This window comes from Syngnathus leptorhynchus, chromosome 1, assembly GCF_054491065.1.
Source record: "Syngnathus leptorhynchus isolate UIUO chromosome 1, UIUO_Slep, whole genome shotgun sequence".
NCBI lineage: Eukaryota > Metazoa > Chordata > Actinopteri > Syngnathiformes > Syngnathidae > Syngnathus > Syngnathus leptorhynchus.
This window is the reverse complement of record NC_141195.1, coordinates 21,394,420-21,408,281: the sequence shown is the minus strand read 5'-3', so window position 1 is coordinate 21,408,281 and position 13,862 is coordinate 21,394,420. Positions and strand designations below refer to the sequence as shown.

General features: G+C 41.2%; 1 protein-coding gene across 2 annotated transcripts in view; it reads right to left on the bottom strand.

Moving 5' to 3' along the window:
• The window catches only part of LOC147062665 (partitioning defective 3 homolog B-like), a 79,596-nt gene that overhangs the window by 46,679 nt on the left and 19,055 nt on the right, over positions 1-13,862 (bottom strand). For both annotated transcript variants that reach the window (XM_085911261.1, XM_085911176.1), the window contains exons 6-13: positions 11,761-11,847; positions 11,245-11,370; positions 10,044-10,525; positions 8,091-8,230; positions 7,867-7,995; positions 3,540-3,725; positions 565-729; positions 252-317 (exon numbers count right to left, since the gene is read on the bottom strand). In XM_085911261.1, coding sequence (XP_085767387.1) covers positions 252-317; positions 565-729; positions 3,540-3,725; positions 7,867-7,995; positions 8,091-8,230; positions 10,044-10,525; positions 11,245-11,370; positions 11,761-11,847 — 1,381 coding nt within the window. The remainder of the gene's footprint in view (positions 1-251; positions 318-564; positions 730-3,539; positions 3,726-7,866; positions 7,996-8,090; positions 8,231-10,043; positions 10,526-11,244; positions 11,371-11,760; positions 11,848-13,862) is intronic.

Below are 13,862 nucleotides of genomic sequence, written 5' to 3'. Positions count from 1 at the left end.
GTAAAGCTTCTCGACGTGAGCCCGTGAGACGCAAACTCCAGCCCGTAGCCGCTGGCCTCCTCTCGGTATTCAACGTTAGCATGCGCGAGACCAAATGTGTAACAACTGCGTCTCTCCCTATGTGTCCCCCCTGCTCTCTGTGTGCAATACTGCCGGAGGCCGTGAGGTAGGGGCTCAGACGCTCGTCTCCATGGTGTCGGTAGGAGGGAGAAAGAGCGCTGAGGTGGCTGGATCGTGCTGGCCGCTTGTACCTGATTGTCGGAAGATTGATGAGAAGTGGCTTGATTGGTGGCAGCATTTATGGCATTGGACTGCCCCTGCAGGAGAATGAACAAAATATGCAAAATATGCTTTGAGAACTTCTATCGAAATGCTGAGGAAAAAGATATATTGATTTTTTTCTTCAACTTTCCCAAAAGTGCTTCTAAGTGAGTTTTGGGGTGGAGTGGTTGTAGGCCCTAAAATATATTTTTACCGGGACGCACACTTGCAAAAATGAGTGGGCAGTAGTAGTGAGTAATAAACATTAGTGTGCTAATCATACAATCATCAATGGAGTGCTACCTCCACTTTGGATGCTCGCAGCACCACGAGCTGGATGGTGCCCCTGGCGTTACCCTCTGACGACATGGAGCGCCTCAGAGTCTCCATTGAGGCATTGTTGGAGCGTCCAAGCAACGCTTCGCCATTGACTGCAATCATCTGGTCATTTACTCTCAGCCGGCCATCCTGTGACAAGAAGTGTATGTGCTGATGTTAAACAGGAAAGCTGCCGAGCTGACATTAATAACAACATGAAAAACACACAAGGTGCAGAATAAAAATAAAAAGGGAGAGGCTTTCTAAAAGCTAAGGCGAGATAATTGTAGAGTTAGTAATCTCATGAGAGCCAGAGCGCTGTGATAAATATATAGCAAGGCTAATGGAATAGCCTCCGTGGGCACTAGATCATGTTTAAGTGTTTTACAAAGCAGCCACTTGTGAAGAGCCAATACAAGGCGGTGCCTTGGAGAAGGCGAGGAAGAGAAACCAAGGTATAAGATATTTGAAACGTGCCAAAAGAAAGACACGGCACAGGGAAAAATGAATAAAAAGACAATAAAGATGAGAACACACAACTGTGATGTTATGAATGGTCCATTAGGGTCGGGGTTGACCTTTGAACCCGCTTCATTAATCAAGCACTGTCTGGACTGATGTCAAAGGTAGACGCCACACACGAATAGCATGAACAACAAAAAAGGCCAGAACGATATATTCGGGACACTATAACTGGATTTAGACAACGTGGTTCAATAAGAGACCTTTTATTTTTTTGGGAAGTGAAACAGCTTCATTGCAGCATGAAGAGACCATGGAATTGGACATCTTTTGATAGCAATAAGGCCACTTTGAAATATGAATACAAATCTGATATGTGAATTATGTGCCAATAAAAAATGCAGAGTAAATGCACAGATTGGAATTGAGCGCTTAACATCATAACTGAGACCTAGAACAGTTGAGCTCAGACTCACACCCAAATTGCATGACTGTGATTTTCTTTTCTTTTTTTTTTTTTTTTTTGGTGGTCGTGGTGGTTGATAAATACTTCTAAAAGAAAGTCAACAGGATTAAGGTAAGGGGATTTTGGGTGCCTGTCAGAGCTCTAATTTTAAAACACACCTGAGTATAAACCATGGAAAAGGTGTCATTTAAAGTCAGAAAAATATGGTGCAGTAAAAGCCTAGAAAATTAAATATGGTTTAAATCGAAATGGCCATTTTCATTTCATTTCAACCTGTCAATTTTTGTCTTGGCCTGCTTTACATGCAGTCACATTTTCAAATACAAAAAAAACAAAAAGTTGTATCCATGTTTGTGCCAGTCTTGGCATAAACCCTGCAGAGTTGTGCAGGGGAAAAGAGGGGGAAAATAATTAAATGTGTCAGTTATGAGCATGAATGCAAATGTACTCCGGTCCCTTGACAGGCGCATTATGAATCTAAGTTATTATTCTTGATGTTATTAAATAAAATAATTGAAGATGTTGCACGAAAGCAATATGGAGCTTACCTTGATTTCTCACAACTCAATGTTGACACGCATGGAATTATTTGCCCGCAATTTGGGATTCTGCACGTGGGTCGCTTCATGTATTCATTGAATGTAAACTGTCATTATGAATATTTGTAACTTGTCAGACAGACGTAAATGGAGCCTACATTTTCTTGAGTTCTCTTAAAAGTAGTCTTTAAAGTGATGCAGATCAGAAGAAAGGGGAAAAACTTTTTTCAAATGTGTTTCAGGGAAATAGGTTAGTTCTCACCACGAGTCTTTTTTTCATCTCCTCCCCTCTCTGAGTGACGGTTTGCATGACATTTCTCAACGGAACCTAGCGTCCCCTCCTCCGCCCTAGCCTGCTGCCGTGAAGTCTCATCGGGGACCCTGTGCTGCTTTTCATTACCATGCATCAGTAGTGAGGAAGCGGCACGCTCAAACGCGCAATCCCCGGTCTATTGTGACCCCAATGAGTGTTTCCACATTTTATTATTTTGTCCCTCTTTGTTCTTCTCTTAAATCTTTCCCATCTTTTCAGTTGTCGCTTATTTCTCGATTCCCTCACTACTGTCTCCCCTTCTTCCAAGCTTTCTTTCCTTTTTGTGTGATGTCGTCCCAGAAACCTGCTTTGCATGTATCTTATTGTCCCATTCTGTCTGAATCCAATCTGCTGTCAAAAAAACTACTTCTGAGGAAGCAAAGATCCTGTCTAGCTTTCTCGATTCCAAACCAGACTCCTTTCTGTGTGCTTCCTCATCGGGTACTACACCTCTGAGATCAGCAAAGAGGGGCACTAGAAGTTGAGATGAGGAAAAGAGAAATTGTATCTCCAAAGTGCTGACATGGGTGTTTTTTTTTTTGACTCACAACTAGAAGTGAGTGAGGAGTGATCAAGATAAGATGGTTGCAGAGTTGATGAAACAAAGACACTTGAGGTCAAGGGGGGGGGGGGGGGGGGTCAAGGGTCTACACAAGAGATGCCCTGAAATGGAGTTGTGGTGTTGGTGAAAGACAGGAAGAAAGACAAAGAAACGACCAGGGTGGCAAAGGAGCATATAACAGGAAAAGAGAAAATGGCAAAAGCCAGACAATGACAAGAGTAATGGTAGGACAAATGAACAGCAATCCTTTTCAAAATGACTCCTTATATTTATTTAGTTTCCTATTAATTGATTTATTCAAAATGCCACCTTGAATTTATGAGTCAGAGCAGTAGGGTAAACCATATGACCTGATATAAATTCAATCTGCCCTGTAAAACTAAGTTAAAAGTGAAAAACTTCGACAGCAACCATGCCATTGTGTATCGTGGTAAGACGGGCAATACAGTATACAGATTTTATTTGTAATGCTATGCCTTAAAAGAAAGGGGGAAAAGACCAACTTATTGTTATTTCTATGACAAATCCAAATTTCATTGCTGTTTCTTGCCTGATGAGCAATAAATGTGGTTTATTGTTTTTATTAAATTTTTAATAGATTAATAAAAACTGACGTACCTTGTAGGCAGCCCCTCCATGGATGATAGACTTGATGAAAATGCCCAAGTCCTCACCAGTCTCTCTAGACTTGTTGCCCTTCAAGCTCACTCCGAGGCCGGCAGAACCCGTGTCATTGAGTGGGATTTCATACATGAGCTGCTCCCTGCCGTCCTCCAGTACCAAACTTCCAGCATCTTCATCTTTCTAAAAGACAAAGAAAGATAGGTGATGGAAGCCCCAGTGTATGAATGACATTTAAAAAGATTAAAAGCCTCCTTGCCCACTTTTAATAACTACGGCTGCGTATGATCGCTGAAGCGAGAGCTTCAAATCAAATGGACTAACTGATCTTAAGTTCTGACACTATTGGTTCTACTCAAAACTACGATATTAGGATTGAAAGATAGTACAGGCTGAAGGTAATCCTCTTTTAAATAAATACATAAATAAAAATAACATGTACCAGAAGTTGAGTGGAGGAGCAGGTGTTTTATAGTGCAAAAATAGATAAAGGTGGGGAGTGAAAAATAATACAGTAGTGTCGAGAGGTTATTCTGTTTTGAAATGAAAGGCGCAGATGGAAAGCGAGCCATCTTTAAAGGAAACATAATAACCTTTTCTAACTTCCTCCTCCTGGAGGAGGATGGGAGGAGGCACAGAGGAGCATTTAAAAGTGATAAGCCATCCCTGAGGTATACACGCTTCTGTCGCTCAGTGCTGATTCTTTACATTTAATCTCTCAATCCTTCCTTTTTGTCCCAAGGCTCTACTTTCTCCCTCTTTTCCACTCTCTGCTTCTATACAATGTTAAGAAAATGACCATGAAGACGGCAACGGCAGCCAACACTGAGATGAGGTGAAAAGGGAAGAAAAGTGTCATTACATCTTGGCAAAATGGAATATAAGCATAAAAATAAATAAATAAAATATATTTACACACACACACAACACAATGTATGTAACAAGTTCTGAGAAAGGATTTCTCATTTCTCACAGCCTCCTACAGAACTCAGAGTGCCACTTAAAGTGCACAACGTGATGTCAAGTAGCTGCAAATACTGCTCTAACTGACAAGCCTTTTCGTCTCACGAATGTATCAGTGGCATGGAGGTCATCAGTAAAAGCAAAGTAACGAATAAAAGTCATAAATCTCTCTTATTTGTGATGGATATGCGACATGCACAGACCAATGCAAAGATTTGTGTTGTGTGGTGTTTGGAGTACTGACTCCACCAGTGAAAATGATTTAACTGTCTTTGCAAAGGTTCACATGCTAGGCTTCAGTTTCACAAGTAAAAGCCACGAGCCATGTTCAACCTTCTCCCACCACTCCTGTAGCCATAGTAACCAAGGCGCTCTCGTCATCAATGCCCAAGTCGAACAGGCGGTGTTAATGTTTGCTCATTTGAAATGAGAAAGGAGAGCTTTCTTTCGTTTTGTGAGGCTTATCTGCTGATATTCCTTATCTTGGTATATTTGGTGTGTGGCAAGTGTTTTAAGCACTTTTTGGTTCTTTTATCACAAACAGGGTATTTTAGGTTGCATTACCTGACATGTTTCGGCATGAACTTACGCCTTCATCAGAGTGTCTTATTTGTGTTTTACATTTTACATTTGTGTTTAAAGTGTTTTAAGGTTGGATAAAAATGCATGTTGGGGCTATTTTATTTCATGACACCATGGATACATACTTGGAATAATGTCAAATGAATACACCTGGCACGGGTATCTCGAGCAATTTGTTGCTAAAGATAGCTTAGGTAGTTGGTATGCGAAAAATAATTACATGCAAGACATTAAGAGTACCCCATTCAATTTTCGATGCTCAATTTTCCTCTAATGCAGATGGACATGTCTTCTTTAATAAAAAAATAAATAAATAAAGAAAAAACTAGTCCCAAGTCATTTTTGTTGAATATTTTCTGCAACGATACATAAAAAAAAAGCCTTTAAAAAAGTCACTCAACTATTTCCCTCCAATTTAATACCGGGATTTCAGTACAGGCTTATTTTTATCAACAAAGCATGTGAGGCTCCTTCAAAAGCAGCTAAACTACAAGGCCGACTCACAACTTCCGGCGTAAACTGTGAAAGACGACTCGAGTGTTATCCTGTGAGATTTTGAATACTTCTGTAATCCAGCAGCACTCGTGAGATAAATATGGCCTAATCAGATAAAGAAGGAAATGGAATGGCAACAGGCACCAAACCAAACCAAACAAACTGTTTATTTGTTGAATCTTACTGCTGATGTGGCACCTGAGGCTCAGTGGTGGTGCACAATTTGATATCCCTCTAATGCCCTTTGCTTGAGGGCACATTACGTCCCTGGGGTGGCTGAGACCTCGTGGCTCCGTTCTGCGACCCCTGCTCCCTCCTCTAATGGCCTACAGCAATAGCTTTTAAACAAGTTTGCAGCCAGGAGACAGACCACCCTCTTCAACACCCAAATCACCTAAAAAGAGCTTTTTCTCTCCTCAGGGTGGGAGGTGTGGAGTGAATGATACACAGTGATTACATACAGAGGCTTTTGTCATGGAGGATTTCTAGACGGGGGTGGTGGTGGGGTGGGGGAAGCTTCAAAGCTTCGGGATTAGTGATGAGAGCGACATTCAATTAAGATGAGATCTTGCAGTGTGCCACAGTAGCGCCAGAGCTCCCAATTAATCGCCTTAATGTCTGCTTGGATGGCGCTTTACACCTTTGCCACACAATGAGAAGCGGGGAACACTAAATTAGTGATTGAAAAGAATGTCAGTGTTTGTGGTGGGCGGAGGTGAGGTGGTGGCTTTGGGTGACAAAATGGAAAAGTCCCGGCGCCGCAAAGTCAATTTCTGCCTGGCGAACTCTTTTCCTGCACGCTGATCTGGCCTTGCAGGCTGAGGTTCAACCATGTGCAGAGTGACCCCTCCATCCTGTCTTTTGTATGAAAAGAAAAGAAAAAGAAAAAAAAAACACTCGCATGGCATGCATGCACACAGCCACTTTGATTTCAACTTACTTCATTACAAAATATCTATCTTATCTCCAGCAGATATGTGGACAGAAATTCAGGGGCAATTAAAACGTATCTTTGTTTTCATAGCAGAAAAAGTGTTCTCGAGCACAGGAGAAGAAAAATGTGCTGTCCATTGGTATCCAAATAAGGAAAACTCACAGGCTTGATTGAAAATGGACTAAATCGCCTTACAGTTCGGTTGAGCGCTTTCGCCGTGTGACGTGCTGCTCACGAAACATCAATAGTCACTATTAAAACTAATCAATCAGAAGCTCAGCTCGCTCTCCGTGTCAAGTCCACTTGTACACAGAAGGTAAAAGCAACTATATGGAAGCTGGAGCAAAGAATATAAATCACAAGGCAGTTTGGCACCGGTGTGATGAACTGAGCAATGGAACCCTTTTAGCCAGATGACCTGATCCTTAACTGCTGAATCAGCAAGTGTCCTTTTTTGCAGTGATGGACTTTAAGCCTGCTGTTATTTAAACGAACGGGAAATAGCTTGTGAAAGGGTGACAGTGTGCATATATATATATATATATATATATTTTTTTTTTATTTTTTTTTTTTTTTATTTATTTATTTATTTATTTTTTTATTTATTTTTTTATTTATATAATTTTTTAAAATATATTTTTATAGATGTATATGTTTTATATAATCATATAAGAAATTGAAAAAATGTATATAATATATATACTTTTTAATTACATTAATTATTAATAATTATATGATAATTTAAAATAATTTTAATTATTTCCTTCAACTGGATAAGTATTATGTGTACATTGTTGTTAGAGTAGTTTTAGATAATATCGGGTATTAAGTGTTCAGAAAAAAGTGTGAAATACAATGGATAGAGAACAAAGGTCCCAGTTTATTATTATCGCCCACAAGGAGGACAATGTCAAAGTGGTGACCTCTGAACCCTTCAGCCTGAACAGGTAAGGGGTCTGTCATCACCCGTTGTGTGCCAACATGCGCGGCTGTGTTCACACACTTCCTATGGGACCGCTGTGGCTTGTGTGCGACTTCCTCTGGCACGGCTGTGTCAACAAAGCGTAGCAGGACAGGAAAGCTGGAGCGTGCTCTGCGTATGTTTGCGTGCCCATCCATGCGTGTGTTTAGAACCATAGGGACATTTGATCCTTTGAGTGAGGATGGGGCAAAGTGACAATGTGCAGGAAATGGTAAAAAAAAAATAGATTAGAAAAGAGCGCGGGGTGGGAGGGCACAGTAAAGAGGGAACAAAAGTAACGAGCATCGGGAGAGACAACTAAGCCAGCGATGCAGATGAAAAGATAAACCGAGCAGGCCACATTATCGTAAAGTTGAGCACTTTCTTACCAATTCCCGGGGCAGGAAGACGTCCTCCTGTCGGGCCACTACCACAGAAACATTTTCTCCTTGTTTGGTACTGCGCAGCATGGCCACGAGTTCTTCTTGACTCCGGCCAGTCATGTCCATTCCGTTCACCTAAACGTAGAGTTTCACTCAAGGTGCTTTGAAATTTTTGGATGTCTGATGATGATTTTCAGCCTTCTTATTTCTGTATACATCAGCTGTCTTACCTCAAGGATGCGGTCACCAGGCTGCAGGCGGCCATCTTTGATTGCTGCACCGCGTTGTAGTATATTCTTCACCAGAATTGGTCCTGGCCCACTAGAAGTTGAGTCCCGAGTCACCACTGTGAAGCCCAGACCATCTGCACCTGCAGGACGAAATCATCAGAATAGACTTTTAATCGTGTTTTTATTTCTGCATAAATGACTGGTGTCAAAATACAAGGTGTCACTGGATGTATTTTTTGATATCAGTCTTCTGTTAATATTTTTCTCAGTCTGACAGGAGATGGCAAGACCCCAAATAATCGATGGACCAAATGGTGTTGAAGGTAACTGCAAGCTAAATTCAAGTAAGAGCCACAGCTTCTCCTCGGACTGGTCACTAGACACTCACAGGGCACATTGAAACACAATTCACACTCACAATTTAAAGTCTTCAAATAACCTATGTGCATATTTTTGGAAACTCAAACTTTGGTCAAACTTCTTCTCAACAACAACATAGTAAGAATGTGCATGCAAACATTAGACTTTGGTCACACAAGGGTTTGGTACTAAACAAAGATTTCTCATTTAATAACTCTGCATCGACTAGTTGCAACCTTTGAATAAGAGGGAGACGGTTCACTTCTTGCTTGATTAGCCAGAGTCTGCCTTTTAATTTCACGTGTGAGCAGCCCTTGCCGTGCCTAAAAAAGATGGGAGCTTAGAGAGAAGAATATGGGCGGTATAACTCTACTCAGCTTCCCTCCCTGGGATGCAACAGGATTTCCAGAGAGTTTCCTCCAAACCAAGAGCCCGGGTTTCAAATGAATGTGTGTTAGGCCACACAAAAGGGACGAGCCATTAACCTCGCAGAGCGTATTGCACCACGCGTCTCCTTTCACAGCCCCGCAAACCCGAAGCTATCAGCGATATGTGCAGTGCTTGCCGTCTGTGTGTTATTGTGTGTAGGAAGAGCAAAGCCAGAGTGGCATACGAAGGCAGCACACGATGCTATCTGTATGTGCTCTAAGCCTCTGCCTGCCCTACATTAGCGCATCTAAACCCTGCTGCCTGTCAATCACAAAAGGCGAAAAAAAAAAAAAAAAGGCTGGAGCTGGGCGAGAAAGCAATAGAAGCCCATAATATACTCGGCTTTCCAAAAATCAAACAACAGATGGATATATGTGAAATAAATAAGAAGTAAAAGCCTTTCAACAGCAGCGCCCCAATTCTTTCTACTTCATTTTGATACCTTCAAGTCAAGTATGGCCAGTATAGGCTCTGCGTTCAAATTTCATCTTGAGGTTTCTTGGGTCGAGTTTGTGTTCTCATCGTTCTTGGTGGCTTTTTGTTGGGTACTTTTGCTTCCGCCCACATTACGAGAAAGTTACGTTGGAATTTCAAAAAGGGTGGAAGGATCAAGTTATTTGTAGATGGTTAATAAAATCTTGAAAACTAGAAATGTGTCAGTAAGACTTATTAAATGGTTTAGTTATCCAATAATATTATTGATATGCCATATTTTTTAATTGTCCTACATTTTTTAAAGTAATTTAATCTATGAAAAAAATGGAAAGTTTCAAAGTAAACTTCTTTAGCTATCAATACTTTTATTTGACATGATACTGCCTTTCTCACAGCATGGGCCCCAGGCCCATTTCATCCCAAGCCCAGAATGAGGGGGAAATAAACAAAAAGGAAACATTCTGTCAAATGTGCCAAAGAAATCACGCGAGTCACTGCGGTGACCTCTGATGAGACAAGGAGAATGTTGCATTTAACAACTAATAGTTTTATTCCATTATAAACAACTAATCAGTATATTTTAAGAAATTAATTCATTCAACAAATTTGACAGGACTCCCAAGCAAAAATGTTCAATGGGCTTAGGCGGAGTGTGTTGTATGTGGGCCGCATTGGTTTAACTTAACTGGCTTCATAGCAAAACATGTAGATGAAATGTGCAGAATGTACCTTTCTTCAAGTCAATTTTCATCCTCTTGCCACTTTTCTTGTTTGCAAGGCTGGCTGTCCCAGGTACACTAGAGCTCTTATTGCCCGGAGGGCTCTGCCTGCGGCTCCTCGGAGGTGAAGAGTGAGCTGTGCGCACAGGAGGTATGGGAGAAGACCTTTCTGACTGGAAGTTGCCAGACTGAGAGTCTGGTGGTATAGGGTTCACAGGGGTTGCCACTGGGTTTAGCGGAGGTGACTCTGGGGTTTTGGTTCCTGTATTTTGACGCCTCAAGGTTTCATTGGGTTTGGAATCTTGTCTGGGCACAGTATGTAGATCAATTTTGGCACGGGTCACCATTGGGCTCTTTGCTTTAGAGTCTTTGATGTCCCCACTGAACAGTTGACCGATCAGGCCCTTCTCGTAGCGTAGTTTGTTGGCAACGGAAACAACTTCCAGTTGCATAGAAGGAGAGGACAAGGACTGGCGGAACACTTCCTGTGAACTACAAAAAGAAAGAAATGGAGATGAGTCATCTTTTCAAAATTTCCTTACGCCAAGAAAAAAAAGAAAATCACTAAAACTGATGGCAAATGTTTCATGAAGATTTGTGACCTTGAAGGAACCCTGATAAATGCTGATATGAACCAACCATTCGGTGCCTTCGAAAAGACTCATCATTATTTGTCACTCAGTGGGATAGAGGCATAAAATGAGCTGTACAAAGAGGAGGAAGAATAGTAGAACCAGGGCAGACAATGTTGGTGTGTGTGCTCTCGGACACGAAGCGTATTAAAAAGTGGCACACTACGAGATAGCGCTTTTTTTCCTGGCGAACTGAGTGACAGGTAAAGAAAGTATCAGGCTACAGCAATGGCGGATGGGCTTTTCCAGTTTCAGCTCTTAATTAAATCCTTGAGACTTAATCCCAGAGTTGTTTTCCGATGACCAGTTCCATTTTTTTTCCGATGAAATAGATTTTTTTTTAATTCATCAGGGTGGCGAAAAGGGACAAATTGGCGAATAGACTGAAAACCTGAGAACTGAGAATGAGACACTTGTGGAAAATCCACATCTCTGTTCAAGTCGCAAGGGTTAAACCTTGAAGAAAATCTCGTGGCCTCGTCCCATTATAAAACACACTTTCTTTATTGTGTCAATGTAACCAGCACTTTTGTGTTTCTACAATTTACAGACTTCTTGATTCCGTCACCACATACTCACTCTGCAAAGGACTTATCCTGAAGCTTTATTCCATTGATTTGGACGATACACTCGTCCTCTTCAAAGATATTCTCTTTCTTGGTCCGACTGTTTTCTTCAATGTTTTTAATATGGAGGCCCAGCATCCTGTGCAACAAACAGAGAAGAAATTATCAACTCAAGGGGCATGAATACTAGTGATGGGAAAAAGAAGCTTCATGAACCAGTTATTGTATTCTTCTGCTCCTCTAGATGGCAATGTTAGTTTAAAGTGAGGTTAAGAAATGGCAAGTCGGTGGGCTTTCAGCTCTACGGTGAACAGAGAGTGCCATCTAGAGGTCTAACTAAACACAACAATGGGTTCATGAATCATCTTGAAGCTTCATTTGCCCATCATTAGTGAATACATCCAGTATATGATGTCATGGCAGCATTTGATTATCTCATGAATTTCCAGTCAATATTCGAGTACATTACAAGTCGCAGGAACACTGTGCGGGTGCATTTATGTGCGCGTGTCTGTGTGAAAGTACTAACCTTCCACTGAGAGAGGAGCAATACGGTATGACTTGAATACCAAGGGGCCCATGATCTCCAATTAAGTTGACCGTTCTCGTGAGGGAGCTGCCAAAAAAATGCACACTTACAAATACAGTACAATGTTTACATATTCAAAAGCAAATTGAGTACACATGTGCACATACACACGCGTACACACACGTACTGACTGCTAAAAAAATTTTTTTTCCATTTTCACCCTGAAAACACAGATAACACAAATTAGCTTGCAGGTAACTGTGTCTGCGTTTATGTGTGTGTGTGTAAGAGAGAAAGACTGCGATTCAGGTTGCTGCTTCACTCCTTATCAAGTTGCTTCTTAAACACCCAAAGCTGCTGGACAATAGAGGTGAGATAAACATATGAGGAAGGCCAAGAGGAAACCAGATTGAGCCCCTGTAATAAGCTTGTGCTAGATATCAACTGTGACTGAGAGCCCATAAACAAGGATGATACCACTCAAGATAAAGAAAAAGTTTTTTTTTTCCCCCATAAGTGACTTGTATCAGATTTTTTTTATGACAGTCTGAACTGCTGAATTACAATTTTTTTTTCAAAATTCAACCTGGGTTGCTTTTACGCGTGGTTTTATATCGGATACGTTTGGGATTTTTTGTAATGCGACAGCAGTCCGAGCAAGCCATCCAACCTCGATGTCATCTTGCGCTCCACTCAGGCAAAGAGACAGACTGCTTGGGAGGGGAGATTGACTGAGTGAATCTGTGAATTCGTTATGAGTAACAGTATTGAATTTATATTTGGCTTTAGAGGAACAGTAAAGTGAGCCTAACATTGGCACTTATGTGAAAGGACTGTATCAAAAAATGATGTCAGTACTTGGGCAGCGTCTGCTTGACTTGAAACATCAAACTGACTATGTCACGGAAGGAAAGCCATCTCAATAGTCATAAGCAAAGATGTCCATGTAAATTTTGGTGCCAATTGATTTTCTGTTTTTGAACATTTTAAGTCTGTACAATGATTCCCAATGGGAAAGTTGTGATCGTTTACTTCCGTGACATCATCAACCAAGATATGGAGGGGAGGGGTGTGTGGCCATATTCCTCATTAAAAGCGGGTGTTTTTAAAGGCATCCATTGTTTCACTATCTCTACAAGCCTGTAGACTAACTGGAATAGTCAAACACTCTTCTGTTAAACCGTGAGAAACAAGCAAGTGATTGGACATACAAGGAATCAACATACACACGACTGGAGAACAGAGTTACACCTGAATTAAATAGTGTTCCCAGCTACCCTCCCCGTGCACTAAAAAAACATTTATTATTTATGCCCATTATGCTGTGTGGGCCACTTCATCACAGTTGGACAGCTGGTGGAGGAATCAATCAGTTTGTCAACACCCAAGAACCTACTGGAGCCTGATTGGTAGGACATTTAAAATACTTCACCAATGTTGCCAGCATCTAGTAAAAGCAAGAGATGGAGGACTTGCCCGCACACATCCGGTCAAATAAGATTTTTTTTTTGTGTAAGCATTCACATTACACATTGAATGTACCTTCAGTTTGTCTGGTGTGTGAACATTTGAGTCCCGAAAGTGAGTTGCATGCGCAGAGGAAAAAGAGGTCTCACACACACAACGTAATGTGTTCGGAAGTAAATGGAGGAGTGATTCCGAAAGAGGTGAAAATATGTTCAGTATTTTGGGGCAATGAGGCGAGGCTTTTTGATCGCATTTCATGGAGCTGTCCCTAAAGACGACATCATGCCATTGCGTTGCATAATAAATGAACGGTCTACTTATCTAAATGACTACTATCAGCATGTTTCAAGTGGGATGAAATTAAAATCAAACCTTAACTTTGCAGATTCACAGACAATCAAAACAGTCACTCTCCCTTCCAATCTGCCTACTTGCACAGAGCGCACGAGAACGTCCAAGTTGTATATATCCGGGCTGACCTTTCAGACAGCGGTCGTATTGCAAAACATCAGGTGTGTATCAGATCTAGGACCACATAAGAAAGTGGCTCAAGTCGCATTTGAAAATAAATAAATATCAGAATTGAGCTGCAGTGTGAACTTAGCCTAGTTTGTTTTATCCAATAAGAATATTAC